Source organism: Amblyraja radiata, chromosome 20 (assembly GCF_010909765.2).
Source record: "Amblyraja radiata isolate CabotCenter1 chromosome 20, sAmbRad1.1.pri, whole genome shotgun sequence".
Lineage (NCBI taxonomy): Eukaryota > Metazoa > Chordata > Chondrichthyes > Rajiformes > Rajidae > Amblyraja > Amblyraja radiata.
In genome coordinates this window covers 4,576,484-4,595,227 of record NC_045975.1, presented here as the reverse complement: position 1 = coordinate 4,595,227, position 18,744 = coordinate 4,576,484, and the positions used below count along the sequence as shown (strand labels likewise).

Below are 18,744 nucleotides of genomic sequence, written 5' to 3'. Positions count from 1 at the left end.
CCACAGATGCTGCCTGACCCGCTGAGTTACTCCAGCATTGTTTCTTCCTCTGAAGCCTGGCGTTTGTTCATTCCCAGGTTTGTGATGTTGGTGTGCCTTCAGGAGGGTGTGCCGGGCACATCCCGTTTATCCGGACGGTCGTGTGGGCTTCTGCGGGAATTGGAATAGGACACAGATGATCATAACAAGAGTATAGGAGCAAAGAGGTCCTTCTGCAGTTGTACAGGGCCCTAGTGAGACCACACCTGGAGTATTGTGCGCAGTTTTGGTCCGCTAATTTGAGGAAGGACATTCTTGCTATTGAGGGAGCGCAGCGTAGGTTTTCAAGGTTAATTCCCGGGATGGCGGGACTGTCATATGCTGAGAGAATGGAGCAGCTGGGCTTATACACTCTGGAGTTTAGAAGGATGAGAGGATATCTTATTGAAACATATAAGATTATTAAGGGTTTGATCACGCTAGAGGCAGGAAACATGTTCCCGATGTTGGGGGAGTCCAGAACCAGGGGCCACATTTTAAGAATATGGGGTTAGCCATTTAGAACGGAGACGAGGAAACACAGAAGTTGTGGGTTTTCACACAGAGAGTTGTGAGTCTGTGGAATTCTCTGCCTCAGAGGACGGTGAAGGCCGGTTCCCTGGATACTTTCAAGAGAGCCTGGGGAGAAGGCAGGAACGGGATACTGATTGGCGATGATCAGCCATGATCACGTTGAATGGCGGTGCTGGCTTGAAGGGCCGAATGGCCTACTCCTGCACCTATTGTCTAAGTGCACCTATCCAATCCGCACATCATTAATTTGGCCCCAGCGCTGGAATAACCATTCAATAATTGCATTAATAAGAAGAGAATGAAGTGACGAGCGCGTGGTGTTTGGGAAGTTTAAAAGGACATTGGCGCTGAGGCAGGGACAATGCCTCGCCTGCTTCCAATAACTGGCCACAATCATTTTCAATTATAATCTCCGGCCGTTTACACAGCGACTCCTCATCTGCATCACAGGCACCAGAGAGGCATAAATTCACATTGAATATCCCGCACTTTTCATACACAAAATATGAAGCTGATTGGCGGAGCAATGACTGCAATACACCTTTTCAGAGCCTATTGCAAACGGCAACCTCTTTTGGACTAGATTTCTTTTGTGTACTGTCATCTTTGACATGAGCGCATTTTGTTCTACATGCTGAAGGACTTTTCTTTTTAAAGCACAGCTGTTTATGCAGACTGGTCTCTTCAATGCAATTCTAAGTGCTGGAGACGCTGCCTTTCCGAGGAGGCTTTAAATCGAGCTTCATGTTTCAAGCCTCTTCTGTCCATACCTCCTTATCTCATGCTTTTCAGCTCTGACCTTTTGTCCAACCATCTGCCTATCAACCCCCCCCCCCCCATCACCTGTATCCACCTATCACTCATCAGACCTTATCCAACCCCCACTTCCTTTCCAGCTATCTCTCCTCCCCCCCTACAATCAGTCTGAAGAAAGACCCCGACCCATAATGTCACCTGTCCATGTCCTCCAGACATGTTACTCCAGCACTCCAAGTCTTTTTTTTTGTAAACCCAGCACCTGCAGTTCCCTGTGTCTCCGATTTCGATGCTCTTGGGTGTTCACAAATAATAGCTTACAGCAGTAGCTCGAAGGAGACCAGAACGTTTAGGTTTATTTAGTTTAGAGAAACAGCGCAGAAACAGGCTCTTCGGCCCACCGAGCCCGCGCCGACCAGTGATCCCGTACACTAATGCCCCTGTCCCACTTAGGAAACCTGAACGGAAACCTCTGGAGACTTTGCGCCCCACCCAAGGTTTCCGTGCGGTTCCCGGAGGTTGCAGGTGGTTGCCGGAGGTTGCAGGTAGTGGAAGCAGGTAGGGAGACTGACAATGTCTCCAAAGGTTTACATTCAGGTTTCCTAAGTGGGACAGGGGCTTAACACTGTCCTACACACTCTAGAGACAATTTACATTCTTAGCAAGCCAATTAACCTACAAACCTGCCGGCCTTTGGAGTGTGGGAGGAAACCGGAGCACCCGGAGAAAACCCGCGCAGGTCACGGGGAGAACGTACATACTTCATACAAACAGCACCCGTAGTCAGGATCGAACCCGGGTCTCTAGCGTTGTGAGGCAGTAACTCTACCGCTGCGCCACCGTTCACAAATAAAAGCTCACTGCTTTAGTTTGAAGGCGAGTCGGACGTTATTGTGCATTGGTTTGAAGGAAGCTGGATGGTTATCTTAGAAAAAACGAGGTACTGCAGATACCAAAGGACAAAATGATGGAGTACCTCAGCAGGTCAGCAAACTTTGGATGTGTAAGAAGGGACTGCAGATGCTGGTTTAAACCGAAGATGGACACAAAAAGCCGGAGTAACTCAGCGGGACAGGCAGCATCTCCGGAGAGAAGGAATGGGTGATGTTTCGCCTCGAGACCCTTCTGTCTGAAGAAGGGTCTTGACCAGAAACGTCACCCATTCCTTCTCTCCAGAGATGCTGCCTGTCCCGCTGAGTTATTCCGGCTTTTTGTGTCCATCTTTAGATGATTATTGATTTTCTTCTTTGGCTCGTACAGCATTTATTCTCCAGCGATCATCACCAAAAGAAATTGCAGCGAATTCTGGACATCACATGATCGTCACACATCACACAAACCAACCTCCCTTCCATTGACTCCATCTACACCTCACGCTGCCTCGGCAAGGCCAGCAGCATCATCAAGGACCAGTCGCACCCCGGCCACTCCCTCTTCTCCCATCTCCCATCGGGCAAGAGGTACAGAAGCGTGAAAATTCAGATTCAGTGACAGTTTCTACTCAGCTGTTATCAGGCAACTGAACCATCCTATCACAACTAGAGAGCAGTTCTGAACTACTATCTACCTCATTGGAGACCCTCGGACTATCCTTGATCAGACTTTACTACTTTTACTTTGCACTAAATGTTATTCCCTTATCATGTATCTGTACACTGTGGGCGGCTCGATTGTAATCATGTATTGTCTTTCCGCTGACTGGTTAGCACGCAACAAAAGCTTTTCACTGTACCTCGGTACACGTGACAATAAACTAAACTAAAGAAAGGAAAATATGTGTGATTGTTGCAAAGAGTTTGCTATTTACAGATTGGCTGGTTTAATTCTTACCTGACAATTTGGCTGAGAACTGATCTTGATAGATATTTATAAAATCATGGTACACAAAAATGCTGGAGAAACTCAGCGGGTGCAGCAGCATCTATGGAGCGAAGGAAATAGGCGACGTTTCGGGCCGAAACCCTACTTCAGACTGAAGGGTTGTTAAAAGGGTTTATAAAATCATGAGTGGCTTATCACCATTGTTGACCCAGAGCGGTCTAAAACCGGAGGGTAGGAACAAGGAACTGCAGATGCTGGTTTACAAACAAGTATACAAAGTGCTGGAGTAACTCAGGGGGGCAGGCAGCATCCCTGGAGTACATGGAGAGGTGATATTTAGTTTGTACTGGATAGAGTGGATGCGGAAAGGATGTTTCCACTACTGGGAGAGTCCAGGACCAGAGGCCACAACCTCAGAATAGAAGGGCGTACCTTTAGATCGGAGATGAGGAGGAATTTCTTTAGTCAGAAGGTGGTGAATCTGTAGAATTCATTGCCTCTGATGTCTGGATATTTTGTAAGGCAGAGATTCACATATTTTTGATTAGAACTGGTGTCAGGGGTTATGGGGAGAAGGCAGGAGAATGAGGTTGAGAGGGAAAGATAGATCAGCCACGATTGAATGGCGGAGACTTAATTGGCCGAATGGCCTAATTCTGCTCCAAGAACCTATGAACTGCACGAGCTATCTTTCCACCCAAACTCAATGGCACGGAGGCGCAGCGGTAGAGCTACTACCTCACATCGCCGGAGAACCGGGTTCGATCCCGACTACAGGTGCTTGTCTGTACGGAGATTGTACGTTCTCCCCGTGACCTGCGTGGGCTTTCTCCGAGATCTTCGGTTTCCTCCCACACTCCAAAGACGGACAGGTCTGTAGGTTAATCTGGTGTACATGTAAAATTATCCCTCGTGTGTGTGGATTAGTGTTAATGCGCGGGGATGATCGCGGGTCGGCACGGACTCGGTGGGCTGAATGGCCTGTTTCCGCGCTGTGTCTCTACACTAAACAAAACTCAAGGTTATAGAAAGATAGAAAATAGGTGCAGGAGGAGGCCATTCAGCCCTTCGAGCCAGCACCGCCATTCAATGTGATCATGGCTGATCGTCCCCAATCAATAACCCGTGCCTGCCTTCTCCCCATATCCCTTGATTCCACTAGCCCCTAGTGCTCTATCTAACTCTCTCTTAAATCCATCCAGTGACTTGGCCTCCACTGCCCTCAGTGGCAGGGAATTCCACAAATTCACAACTCTCTGGGTGAAAAAGTTTTTTCTCACCTCAGTCTTAAATGGTGTCCCTTTTATTCTAAGACTGTGGCCCCTGGTTCTGGACTCGCCCAACATTGGGAACATTTTTCCTGCATCTAGCTTGCCCAGTCCTTTTATAATTTTATATGTCCTTGATGCCCTTGATGATTTATTTCAGTGTACCCCGATATCTGCACCATCAGCCTCGTCGCTGTGGGGGACCGGAAGAAACACGAGGAGCGGGTTGCGTTCTGGGACGACGTGTACGGCTTCAAGATGTCCTGCATGAAGAAGGTGGTTCTCCCAGAGGCCGTGGTGGAAGTCCTCGATCCCGACACCCTCATTTCGGAGTGCTGCGTTATCAAGGTATGTGTTATCTTCCAGCTTTAGGCGTTACTCCCTCCACACCTCTCTGCTGCCTCGGCAAGGCCAGCAGCATCATCAAGGACCGGCCTCACCCCGGCCACTCCCTCTTCTCCCCTCTCCCAACAGGCAAGAGGTACAGAAGTGTGAAAACGAACGCACACCTCCAGATTCAGGGGCAGTTTCTTCCCAGCTGTTATCAGGCGACTGAACCATCCTACCACCAACTAGAGAGCGGTCCTGAACTACTATCCATCTCTTGGACTATCTTTAATCGGACTTTACTGGACTTTATCTTGCACAAAATGTTATTCCTTTTATCGTGAACCTATACACTGTAAATGGCTCGATTGTAATCATGTATTGTCTTTCTGCTGACTGGTTAGCACGCAACAAAAAGCTTTTCACTGTACCTCGGCACACGTGACAGTAAACTAGACTACTACTCCCAGAGAAACCCCATGCAGGTGACGGGGAGAACGTGCAAACTCCTTTCAGACAGCACCCGTAGTCAGAGTCGAACCCGGGTCTCTGGCGCTGTGAGGCAGCAACTGTGCCGCTGTGCCCACCGTGTCGCCCCCTTTCTCCTTGTGACTTTTCATCTTGAAACATCCTCCCCACGTGCACTCGATCCAGGCCTTTCACTAGTCGCACTAAGTTTCAATGAAATCCCCACGTTCGTCCTTCTAAACTCCAGCGAGCGCAGGCCCAGTGCCGTCAAACGCTCTTCGCACTTTGATTACGAGAGTAGGAATAGTTAATGTCGAGTGAGCGAAGTCCTGCTGGAACTCTGTACTTCAACGGAAACAGGCCGGAGTTCATGTTATTTAGTGTGGTGAGATGCTCTGTCACCTTTCAGTGTGGTATGCAGCTCGCCTGATAACAGAAATACTGTTGAATAAACAGTTTCCTACACATTCATCTCTGGAGCATAAAAATGGAAATTGATTCATGCTTACCCCAGCATTATTCAGTGTTGAAGCCATTTGAGATTAGACCAAAATGAATTTGGGGAATACTGCAGTGCTGGGTTTGGTTTAGTTTAGGGACAGGCCCATTTGCCCACCGGGTCCGCACCGACCAGCGATCCCCGCACACTAACACTACCCTACACACACCAGCGACACCCACAAACCCACACGTCACTGCAACTCACTTCTCCTTGGCATCAGCTCCACCTACATCAACCGACTCCAACTGGTCCAGAACGCAGCCGCTCGACTCATCACCCACACCAAATCCTGGCACCACATCACTCCAGTCCTCAAACAACTTCACTGGCTTCCCATCTCCCACCGGATCACCTACAAAATCCTGGTCCTCACCTACAAAGCCCTCCACCATCTGCCCCCCCCCCCCCCCCCCCATATCTCACTGACCTCCTCTCCCCCTACCAACCCTCACGGTCCCTCAGATCCATATCAGCCGGTCTCCTCTCCGTCCACAAATCCAACCTCCGCAGTTTTGGGGACAGAGCCTTCTCCGGGACAGCTCCCAGGCTCTGGAACTCCCTCCCCCAACTGATCCGCAATTCTGAGTCCCTCACCATCTTCCAGTCCCGCCTCAAGACCCATCTCTTCACCTCTGCCTATCCTTAGCCCTACGTCCCCCTCCCTTTTCATCTGTACTTGAATTGTTGCTCATTTTTTGGTTTGTTTTGTTTTTGTTCTTGTTTTTGTTTTTTTGCCTTGCCTTGTAAAGCGACTTTGAGTCCCTGAAAAGCGCTATATAAATTCCATTTATTATTATTATTATTGTCTTTGGAGTGTGGGAGGAAACCGAAGATCCCGGAGAAAACCCACGCAGGTCACGGGGAGAACGTGCAAACTCCGTACAGACAGCACCCGTAAGATAGATAGATTCTTGATTAGTACGGAGTGTCGGAGGTTTATGGGGAGAAGGCAAAAGAATGGGGTTAGGAGGCAGAGATAAATCAGCCATGATTGAATTGCGGTGTAGACTTGATGGGCCAAATGGCCTAATTCTGCTCCTATCATTAATGAACCCAGGTCCTTGGCGCTGGAAGGCAGCAACTCTACTGCTGTGCCACCATGAAAAAAAAGATTGGGCATATGGGGGCCTTTTAATATGGCCATAGTCTGAAGAAGGGTCTGGACCAGAAACATCACCTATTCCTTTCCTCTAGAGATGCTGCCTGACCCGCTGAGTTACTTCAACATTTTGTATTATATTATTACCCCTCAGATTCCTATTAAATCTTTTCCCCGTCACTTTAAACCTATGTCCTCTGGTCCTTGATTCACCTACTCTGGGCAAGAGACTGTGTGCATCTACCCGATCTATTCCTATCACAATTATACACACACCTCTATAAGATCACCACTCATCCTCCTGGGCTCCAGGGAATAGAGACCCAGCCTGCACACCCTCTAGCCCCCTGGCAACATCCCTGTAAATCTTCTTTGTCCCCTTTCCAGCTTGTCAACATCTTTCCTATAACACGGTGCCCAGAACTGAACACAATTACATATGCTATTTCACACTCCAGCAAACGCATGCACGTTTAATGGACAGCCGTTTCATAATGGAAGATTCATCAGTCACTGAGTTTAAGATGAGGCACTTCTACGCATTAACATGCTCGTAAGTACATGCTGTTTGTATTCCATGCAAGTGCGCAGTCCTCTAAGCAACCCAAAAATAAAAGTATATACATTATTAGCTTGCATTTGCTCAATATGATCATTTTTATTAGACCCTCTGTAAATGCTGTTTAAATGCTGAGATTAATGTCGAACCGTTCCCCATTGCTGTTGATAAAAGCACCCATCCACACAGAGGGCCTTGGGGGAATGTTTCGCAGTTCTCTGGAATCTAATTTCATTAGGTTAAACATCAAATGAAGGCAATTAGAGAAAGAAAAAACATGATTCTCATTTAATATGTAAATAAAATGAATCTAAGCTAAGATTAGTTGTTGGATTTTGTTTTTGGAGCCAAGCTGTGAGTGAATCTGATTACCAAGCGATTCACGTGTGCCCTGATTGCGTTATTTTTGGTCTTTAACTGTCAGGAAGCTGCAATTAAATTGAGTATTCAGTGCACAGAATGAACGAGGCCATTCTGCCCATCTCGCCAATGCTGTGCCTTTGAAAGAAACAAATGTATTTTCTTTTTTCATGCTATGGGAGCAGGATTAGACCATTCAGCCCATCAAATGTCTACTCCACAATTCAATCAACTTACGTAGTATTATTTCATAGAATATCTGTGGTTTGGTTTGCTGTTGTCACGTGTACCGAGGTAATTCCTGGGATGTCAGGACTTTCATATGAGGAAAGACTGGATAGACTCGGCTTGTACTCGCTAGAATTTAGGAGATTGAGGGGGGATCTTATAGAAACTTACAAAATTCTAAAGGGTTGGACAGGCTGGATGCAGGAAGATTGTTCCCGATGTTCGGGAAGTCCAGGACAAGGGGTCACAGCTTAAGGATAAAGGGGAAATCCTTTAGGACTGAGATGAGAAAAAAAATTTTCACACAGAGTGTGGTGAATCTGTGGAACTCTCTGCCACAGAAGGTAGTTGAGGCCAGTTCATTAGCTATATTTAAGAGGGAGTTAGATGTGGCCCTTGTGGCTAAATGGATCAGGGGGTATGGAGAGAAGGCAGGTACAGGATACTGAGTTGGATGATCAGCCATGATCATATTGAATGGCGGTGCAGGCTCGAAGGGCCGAATGGCCTACTCCTGCACCTATTTTCTATGTACAGTTGAAAGCTTTTTTGTTGCTTGCTATCCAGCCAGTGGAAAGAGTAACCCATAACCTAGAATCAAGAATCTATCTATCTCTGCCTTAAAAATATCCATTAACTTGGCCTCCACAGTCGTCTGCGGCAATGAATTCCACAGATTCACCATTCGTTGTCAAAGTGAATGTCAAAGTCAATTTTATTCGTCGCATGCACCCGAAGGTGCAGTGAAATGAATTTGCCAGCAGCGATACACTTAAAAAGCACACACAATACACAATGAGATTTAACACAAACATCCACCACAGCATTCTTCACTGTGGTGGAAGGCAACAAGGTTCAGTCAGTCCCCCTCCTTTGTTCACCCGTGGTCAGGGCCATGAACCCTCCGTAGTCGCCGCTGCGGACGGCCCGATGTACAGGACCTCTCGTCGGGATGGTCAAAACTCCGACGGCAGGACAATCAATCTTGGAGGTCCCGAATCGGCAGACTGGGGCTGCAGGATGTTATAGGCCGCAGACCGGCGGTCAGAGCTCTTCTCCGGCGATCCCCGGCAAGGGATCCCAGACTTTGGCTACACTAGCAACTTATAACTGACTCTTAGTTGTGGAAGGGGAGCAAGAGGGCGGGAAGGGGGGAGGGGAATGTTCGGAGAAGTTAGCTAAAATCAGCAAATTCACCGCTCATACTGCTGGGTTGTAAGTCTATCTTTGGTGTAAAGCAACATCTGCCGTTACTTTTGATCACATTAAAATTTGCCCCAGAGGTACAGCAAAATCTCAATATGCCTCGACTTATTAAATCAAGGAACTTATCGTAGCAGCTACAAGGATATAAGTGCATCTGTTGACAGCCTTCTCCCTTCCTCCAAGTTTTATAACATTGCTCCTTATTGTTTGTCGGAGCGCCTCATTCTTTTTTCCACAAGAAAGATCAATACAAGTTCTACACCAATCTCTGGAACAATCAGTGACTAAGACATCATTTAAAGAGTTTGTACTTGATCATCCGGCGGATGTTATGCGGCTGTGAATTGTGAGCGTTCGTTTTTGAGTTTAGTTTAGAGATACAGAGCATCATTCTGTATGACTCTCTGGCTATTTATGTCGAAGTTCTTTATTATCTCGCCCAAGATGTTACTATTTTATGGTAGGCAATACTAACTTACATTGAACAGATGGCTCCATGGATGCAGTGCCGTGTGGAATGCTGTTTCAGCAGTTTCTGGATGATAATTTTCTACATCTGAGTGCAATTTGCATTCTGAGTGAGCATTGGATGTACTTAGCGTTTTGCGGCACATCATGTTCAGTTTTTTGGTTTAGTTTAGCAACGCAGCACGGAAACAGGCCCTTCTGCCCGTCGAGTCCGTGCCGACCATCGATCACCCATTCACACTAGTTGCACGCTATCCCACATTCGCTCCCACTCCCCGCACATTAGGGGGTCATTTTAACAGAAGCAAATTCACCTACAAACCCGCGCGTCTTTGGAATGTGGAAGGAAACCGGAGCGCCCGGAGGAAACCCACGTAGTCACGGGGAGAACGTGCAAACTCCACAGTGGGGGGCGGCACATTGGCGCGGCAGTAGAGTTGCTGCTTTACAGTGCCGACGGACCAGGGTTCGATCCTGACTATGGGTGCTGTCTGTACGGAGTTTGCACGTTCTCCCTGTGACCACATGGGTTTTCTCCGGGACCTCCGGCCTCCTCACACATTCCAAAGACGTAGGTTATCTGGTTTCTGTAAATTGTCCCCGATGTGTGGGATACAGTAATAGATAATACGTGCAGGAGTAGGCCATTCGGCCCTTCGAGTCAGCACCGCCATTCAATGTGATCATGGCTGATCATCCACGATCACTACCCCATTCCATGGATGATCGTTGGTGGGCACGGACCTGGTGGGCCGAAGGGCCTGTTTCCACGCTGTGTCTCTCAACTAAACTAAACTAAACACTCAGACAGCACCCATGGTCAGGCTCGAACCTGGGTCTCCTGGGCTGTGAGGCAGCGACTCGAACACTGCACCGCTTGTTCGTTCTGTGTTCCTGGTGCATTAACAAACAATTTTCTGATACTTGTGTTTTTTTAATTTTTAATTTTCTGAATACCTGTGGTTTTTTTTAATTTCAGACCATAGACTGCAATACTGTCGGAATGTCAGATTTGGATTTCTCCTCGGAGTATTCACTGAAGATAACCAAAGATCAAGAGTGTATGGTGAGTTGATCTCTGACTGAGACATATCTGACTAAGAGAAGCAAGATCAAGATTGAATAATGAAGTGCTTTTATTGGAATGAAAATGACTGTAGGATAACCTATATATAGCCAGGGTGGTGGGTGTATGGAACGAGTTGACAGAGGAGGTAGTTGAGGCAGAGACTACCCCAACATTTAAGAAAGGTACATGGATAAGACAGGTTTGGAGGGATATGGACCCCCACGTGGGCAGGTGGGACTAGTATAGATGGGACATGTTGGCCGGTGTGGGCAAGTTGGGCCGAAGGGCCTGTTTCAACACTGAATCATTCTATGACTCTCTATCCTTGAGCTGTACTATAACCCATAAAATAACCTAAGGACCAAGGGCAGCACAGTGGCACAGCCGGTAGAGCCACTGCCTCACAGCGCCAGAGACCCAGGTTCGATCCTGACCTCGGGTGCTGTCTGTGTGGAGTTTGCATGTTCCATTTCGCATAATTACATTTTTTTTTTTTTAAATTTCATTTTTCTCCTTTTTCTTTCTCGTTTGATTATATCGTTTATTAGACTGCGTTTACATGTTCTGTGCGCTACGGCAAGTGAGAATTTCACTGTTCCATTTGACAGTACAACACTCTCGACTCTTGACCGCGTGGGTTTCCTCCGGGTGCTCCGGTTTCCTCCCACATCCCAAAGACGTGCGGGTTTGTAGGTTAATTGGCCCTCTGTAAATTGCCCCTAGTGTGTAGGGAGTGGGTGCAAGAAATCAGTTTAACACAGAACTAGTGTAGATGGGCGATCGATGGTCGGTGTGGACTCGATGGGCCGAAGGTCCAGTTTCCGTGCTTTATCTCTGAAACGAAAACTAAACTTGCACAGTTGCATTGTGACTGTGCTCACGGCACCACGTGGAGGGATATATGGGGCAAGGAAAGGCAAACTTGTCCCCAATAAACATTATGTTTCAGAAAGAACTGCAGATGCTGGAAAAATCGAAGGTAGACAAAAAATGCTGGAGAAACTCAGCGGGTGAGGCAGCATCTATGGAGCGAAGGAATAGGCGACGTTTCGACTCTTCTTCAGACTGATGTCGGGGTGGGGTTGGGGGGGGGGGGAAAGAAAGAACGAGGCGGAGGCAGTCGGCTTAGTGGGGGAGCTGGGAAGAGGGAGGGGAAGGAGGGAGAAAGCCAGGGCTATCTAAAATTGGAGAAGTCAATGTTCAGACCGCTGGGGTGTAAACTATCCAAGCGCAATATGAGGTGCTGTTCCTCCAATTTGTGCTGGGCCTCAGTCTGACAATGGAGGAGGCCCAGGACAGAAAGGTCAGATTGGGAATGGGAGGGGGAGTTGAAGTGCTGAGCAACCGGGAGATCAGGTTGGTTAGTGCGAACTGAGCCGAGGTGTTGGGCAAAGCTAATGGATGTACACTTACATGTTTGTAGCATGGCAATATGGACATATGTGTGTAGGAAGGAACTGCAGATGCTGGGTTTACACCAAAGATAGACACAAAATGATGGAGTAACTCAGCGGGACAGGCAGCGTCTCTGGAGAGAAGGAACGGGCGACATTTCCGGTTGAGACCCTTCTTCTGACCCTGAAGAAGGGTCTCGACCCGAAACATCACTCGTTCCTTCTCTCCAGAAATGTTGCCTGTCCCGCCGAGTTACTCCAGCATTTTGTGTCGATTAACGTGTGTGCTTGTCCCTTCAAAAGCTGACAAATTTAAATTGCAAGTAAATGCTAGATTTCACTTTTTTTCTCTCTCTCCCATTATGTACTGTTTACAGATTCTTTTGTGCTGCAGCAATTAAGAATTTCGCTGTTCTATCTGGGACATATGACAATAAAACACTCTAGACTCTTTCATCAGGTTATAAAAATAATCTTTCACCTCTTGTTATATTCTGTAGTTGCTTATTAGTTAGTGCAAGGCCTCATCTGCGATAACAAAATGTACTTGATGAATAAGGCTAGTGCATAATGTGCTTATTATGAAGTACGTTACAGTTTGTTCACTTTTTAATTTGTCGTCATTTCTGGCATTAAGATTTAAATAAGACTAGTTAATCCTCACTGTGGAATTATCTTTTCTAATTAATCCACCTGAAAGTTTATCTTTGAATTTTTAATCACAGAAATATATGTCATGATACGTGACTTGTACATTCATAGTTGAGGAATACATCGAGCCGGGATGGCGGGACTGTCACATGCTGAGAGAATGGAGCGGCTGGGCTTGTACACTCTGGAGTTTAGAAGGATGAGAGGGATTTGAAACATATAAGATGATTAAAGGTTTGGACACGCTGGAGGCAGGAAACATGTTCCCGATGTTGGGCGAGTCCAGAACCAGGGGCCACAGTTTAAGAATCAGGGGTAAGCCGTTTAGAACGGAGATGAAGAAACACTTTTTCACTCAGAGAGTTGTGAGTCTGTGGAATTCTCTGCCTCAGAAGCCGGTTCTCTGGATACTTTCAAGAGAGAGCTAGATAGGGCTCTTAAAGATAATGGAGTCAGGGGATATGGGGAGAAGGAACGGGGTACTGATTGTGGATGATCAGCCATGATCACATTGAATGGCGATGCTGGCTCGAAGGGCTGAATGGCCTACTCCTGCACCTATTGTCCATTGTCTATTGTCTATTGTGCATAGAGTCTCTTGCCTAGAGCAGGGTAGTCAAGGACCAGATGAAACAGGTTTAAGGTGAAGGGGAAAAGATTTAATAGGAATCTGAGGGGTCACTTTTTCACACAAAGGAACAAGCTGCCAGAGGAGGTAGGTGAGACAGGGACTATTGCAACTTTTCAGAAATATTTAGACAGGTACATGGATAGGACATATCCAGTAATAGAGTGATATGGGCCACATGCATGTCGGTGCGACCAGTGTAGCTGGGACATGTTGGCCCATGTGGGCAAGTTGGGCCGAAGGGCCTGTTTCCACACTATCACTCTATCACTCATCCAAAATTCGGCTATTCCATCTTGTTACAAAAGTTTTTTTTAAATAATGTTATTTATTAGAAGTACAGTACATTACAATAATACAAGCCAAGTATAACTTATTACATTTATTGGACCACTTCATTTTTTAAGCTTTAAAAAGAGAGAAAAGTAAGGAAAGTAAAGAAAGTGAGAAGAAATCGTGATACTGTGAAAAAATGATCAAAAAGAGAGACCTTTTAAGCAAAAAGTTAAGGTAAAAAGTTAAGAAATAGGCCGTAAAAAGAAAAGAGAGAATAAGAAACAAAAGCTCTCTTATGAAGACCGGTTAAGAAAGGGATATACCAACTTCGTATTTTTCATCCCCCCTTCCCACATCCTGAAACCATTTCTTTTTAAAGTACTGTTGCACCTTATATTTGTAGTAATTGTTACAAATAGTTGGCCTCGCTGTCAGGGTGCGTTCTATAAAGGACGCAAGCTTCCGGCGACAATCAGTGGGAGCCATCACTTGTCACAATAGATGATGGTGGTAGCAGAATGAGCTCAGGATACTTCCAGCTTCCAGCCCTGCGATGTGGACGCTTCTGCTACGGGGCCATTAATGTACTGAAGCAACAGATAGCATTTCTAAAGCGCCGGCAAGAAGCAGAGTCCTCCAGATTCAGGGACAGTTTCTTCCCAGCTGTTATCAGGCAACTGAACCATCCTTCGCGATTGGCTCCGGGAGAAATCGTAAATTGTCCCGAGTGTGTGTGGGATAGTGCTGGTGTACCAGGTGATCGCTGGTCAGCTTGGTCTCAGATTCCGCTCTTTAAAGTCTAAAGAACATGGTAATCGTCTGTACTCAAAAATGCTGGAGAAACTGCTTGGCGATCGTTTCGCCGAACACCTCCGCTCGGTCCGCATTAGCCAACCTGACCTCCCGGTGGCTCAGCACTTCAACTCCCCCTCCCATTCCGTATCCGACCTCTCTCTGTCCTGGGTCTCCTCCATGGCCAGAGCGAGCACCACCGGAAATTGGAGGAACAGCATCTCATATTCCGCTTGGGAAGTCTGAATCCTGGGGGCACGAACATTGAATTCTCCCAATTTTGTTAGCCCTTGCTGTCTCCTCCCCTTCCTATCTCTCCCTCAGCCCTCGGGCTCCTCCTCCTTTCTCCTGTCTTCTCCCCGCCCCCCTCCCAACCTCCCATCAGTCTGAAGAAGGGTTTGGGCCCGAAACGTTGCCTATTTCCTTCGCTCCATAGATGCTGCTGCACCCGCTGAGTTCCTCCAGCATTTTTGTCTACCTTCGATTTTCCAGCATCTGCAGTTCCTTCTTAAACACATGGTAATCGTCTGTCTGTCTGGGAGACTGGTGTTAGGCATGGAGACAATATGGCTGGTGGAAAGTTGCCAACTGGGACTAACTCTGGCCTCAACGATGGGATGTGAACTTAGAGGAAGGCACTGATGTGCTTCTGTTTTCCTTGCAGTAAATGTGGAGGATTTGCAGAGACTGTGGTGGTATTTTTCCAGTGCCTTAAGATTCCTCTGACAATTATTCCAGGTCGACAAAGCCTATAGGAGGACAGGGATCACTGGTGTCCCGTGGACTGTCAGCTTTAAGTCAGAGCAGAAGACTGGTTTGGTTTAGAGATACAGTGCGGATACAGGCCCTTCAGCCCACTGAAACATGCCGACCAGCGATCCCCGCACATTAACACTATCCGACACACATTGGGGACAATTTACAATTTTCACCGAAGCCAATTGAAGCTCAGTTTCCCTCCACACTCCAATGTAGGTTAAGTGGCTTGGTGTGAAATGTAAAATTGCCCCTAGTGTATGGTGGATAGTGTTAGTGTGCGGAGATCGCTGGTCGGTGCGGACTAGGTGGGCCGAAGGGCCTGTTTCCACGCTGTATCTCTGAACTAAACTAAACTATTAACCTACGAATCTGAATATCTGCAGAATGGGGCAGGAAACCGGAGCACCCGGAGAAAACCCACACGGGTCACGGGGAGAATGTACAAACTCCGTACAGATAGCACCCGTGGTCAGGATCGAACCCTGGGTTTAGTTTAGAGATACAGCACGGAAACAGGCCCTTGGGGTCCCTGCTGACCATCGATCCCTGCACATTTACACTATCCTACACCCACTAGGGACAATTTTACATTTACCGAGCCAATTAACCTACAAACCTGTACGTCTTTGGAATGTGGGAGGAAACCGAAGATCTCGGCGAAATCCCACGCAGGTCACGGGGAGAACGTGCAAACTCCATACAGACAGCACCCATAATTGGGATGGAACCTGGGTCTCCGGCGCTGCATTCGCTGTAAAGCAGCAACTCTACCGCTGCGCCACCGTGACCCATCTATCGTATTGTTAACATCTGGATGGGTGGATCGTGTGGAACTGGGTTATGTTTCATTATGCAAGGCAGACCTTTATGCAGAGAAAAGTTTGTAGCAAGGATCATCCCTGAGTCATCGCAAGAAGCACAAAAACCTGAAATTCTGGAGCATTTACGTAAGAGGGCTATGGTTATTGTCTCTGTTGACAAAAGCATTTTAAGCTTTGCAAATGGTTCAACAGTCTTTATTGCAAATGTACAAAAGAGCAGCTTAAATGGATGTCTTTGTTAAACTATTGTTGCTGCCATGCATTGTGAGCACTTCGACTATTAAAGGTTTAAGTGTGTTTGAACCAAGGGGCCTTGTACCAGTGAGTCACAGGTCACAACCCAGTGCAAATACAATTATTCACACTCACACACAAATATACACTTCACACACACACAACTCTCTCTCTCACATTCACACTCACACATATTCTCTCATACACACAAACTCACTCTCACACACATTCTCTCTCGTACACACTCTCACACACACACTATTTCTCATGCACACACTCTCACTCACACATGTTCTCTCTCTGTTGCACACTCACACACTCGTACACACACTCACACATACACACTCCCACACTCTTTCACACACACTCTTACACACACACACACACACTCGCACACACACTCTCTCATGCACACTCACTCACACACTTTCTCATACTCACACACTCGCACACTGTCACACACCCTCTCACACACTCTCTCTCACACTCTCAGACACACACACACACACTCACACACACACACACACACACACACACACACACACACACACACACACACACACACACACACACACTCTCACACACACACACACTCACACACACACACTCTCACACACTCACACACACACACACGCACACACACACACACACACACTCTCACACACTCACACACACACACACGCACACACGCACTCACACGCACTCACACACGCACTCACACACACACACACACTCACGCACTCACACACACACACATACACACTCACACACTCTCACACACACACACACACACACACACACACACACACACACTCTCTCACATACTCACACATGCTCTCACACTCTTTCATACACTGTATATTTATATTGTTCAATTTGATTGGATAGTGTGTAAAAGGGTAGATAGAGTGGATGTGGAGAGGATGTTTCCACTAGTGGGAGAGTCTAGGACCAGAGGCCACAGCCTCAGAATAAAAGGACGTACTTTTAGAATGGAGATGAGGAACAATTTCTTCAGCCAGAGGGTGGTGAACCTGCGCAACTCATTGCCACAGGTGGCTGTGGAGACCAAGTCATTGGGTGTTCTTAAAGCGGAGATTGATGGGTTGTTGATTAGTGCGGGTGTCAAGGGTTATGGGGAGAAGGCAGGAGAATGGCGGAGCAGAGTCGATGGGCCGAATGGCCTAATTCTGCTCCTATGTCTTATGATCTAAAACAAAGCTTTTCACTGTACCTCGGTACACATGGTAATCAGAATCATAAGCCTATGTGAGGAGGATACAAAGAGATCTATGTAGGATAGACATAGATGCTGTCTAAACCTGCTGAGTTTTTTGTGTCTATCTTTGGTGTAAATCTTTTAGATGAAAGGGGGCGGCACGGTGGCGCAGCGGTAGAGTTGCTGCCTTACGGCACCAGAGACCCGGGTTCGATAATGACCATGGGTGCTGTCTGTACGGAGTTTGTATGCTCTCCCCGTGACCTGCGTGGGTTTTCTCCGGCTGCTCCGGATTCCTCCCACACTCCAAACACGTGCAGGTTTGTATCTTCGGTTTTGGGTTCAGTTCCTTCCCGCACATGAGGCCAGCATGGACTCGATGGGCCGAAGATGCATGTTTTCTGTGCAGCCCTGAAGGGCCTGTCCCACTTGGCGATTTTTTCGGCGACTGCTGGCATCATTGACTGACGTATAAGATCACCGAAAAATTCGCGACGTGATGCGCCGTGACGTCTTATTGATGCGCGGTGTTATTTCAAGTGTAGCAACATTTTTTTTGTCGCCGCTGGATTTTAAAATGTTCAAAATCTTTTGGCGACACTGATATGACGCCGGCAGTCGCCGAAAAAATCGGCAATTGGGACAGGCCCTTAGCTCTTTGACTACGGCGAGAATTTTTACACAGTGGCTCTTTGGTGCAAATTGCATAACGCAGCCAGACATTAAATCATTAAGAAGGAGTGATTCTCTGCTAAATTGTTTCGGGTTGCGGCTGGCCCCTGGGGGCGAGCAGCTTGGAGCACACGTGCCCCTGTTGTTCCATTATGTTTCCCTGAGACTGCCAGGGCTTGCACCACGCCGGACTGGCCCCTCTCTGGATGTCAGTGAGCCAACGCCGCCTTTCCTCGCCTCGGCAGCGCAGCTCGTTTTCTCAAAGTGCCGGGCGAGGCACTTGTCGTTTAAAAAACGGGGACACTGCCCGAGACCTTTAACGCTAAGCACGGGGCAGTTCCACACGCCAGCCATCCCGCAAGGACGGGCAGTGTTTATTTTCCACGCTTGGGTTCACTCTATCAAAAGCACATTATCCTTCCACTCGAGCGACCAGCTGCCTAATTGTATCGGGTCCGAACAACACACACTGTGGAAGCATGATAGGGGTAAAGAGAAGGGGGGCGGGGGGGAAGAAAAAAGAGATAAATGATTTTGCGGCTGATGATGATAGTGATGATGGTGCTAATTATTAATGCTTTCACTGCAGTGAGCTCTGCCTGTCATTCCCTTTGC

General features: G+C 47.3%; 1 protein-coding gene across 1 annotated transcript in view; it reads left to right on the top strand.

Annotated features, from left to right (window-relative positions):
- Positions 1-18,744, top strand: part of prmt3 (protein arginine methyltransferase 3) — a 141,141-nt gene that overhangs the window by 79,905 nt on the left and 42,492 nt on the right. The window contains exons 12-13 of the mRNA XM_033038674.1: positions 4,558-4,745; positions 10,594-10,680. Of these exons, the coding sequence (XP_032894565.1) occupies positions 4,558-4,745; positions 10,594-10,680 (275 nt within the window). The remainder of the gene's footprint in view (positions 1-4,557; positions 4,746-10,593; positions 10,681-18,744) is intronic.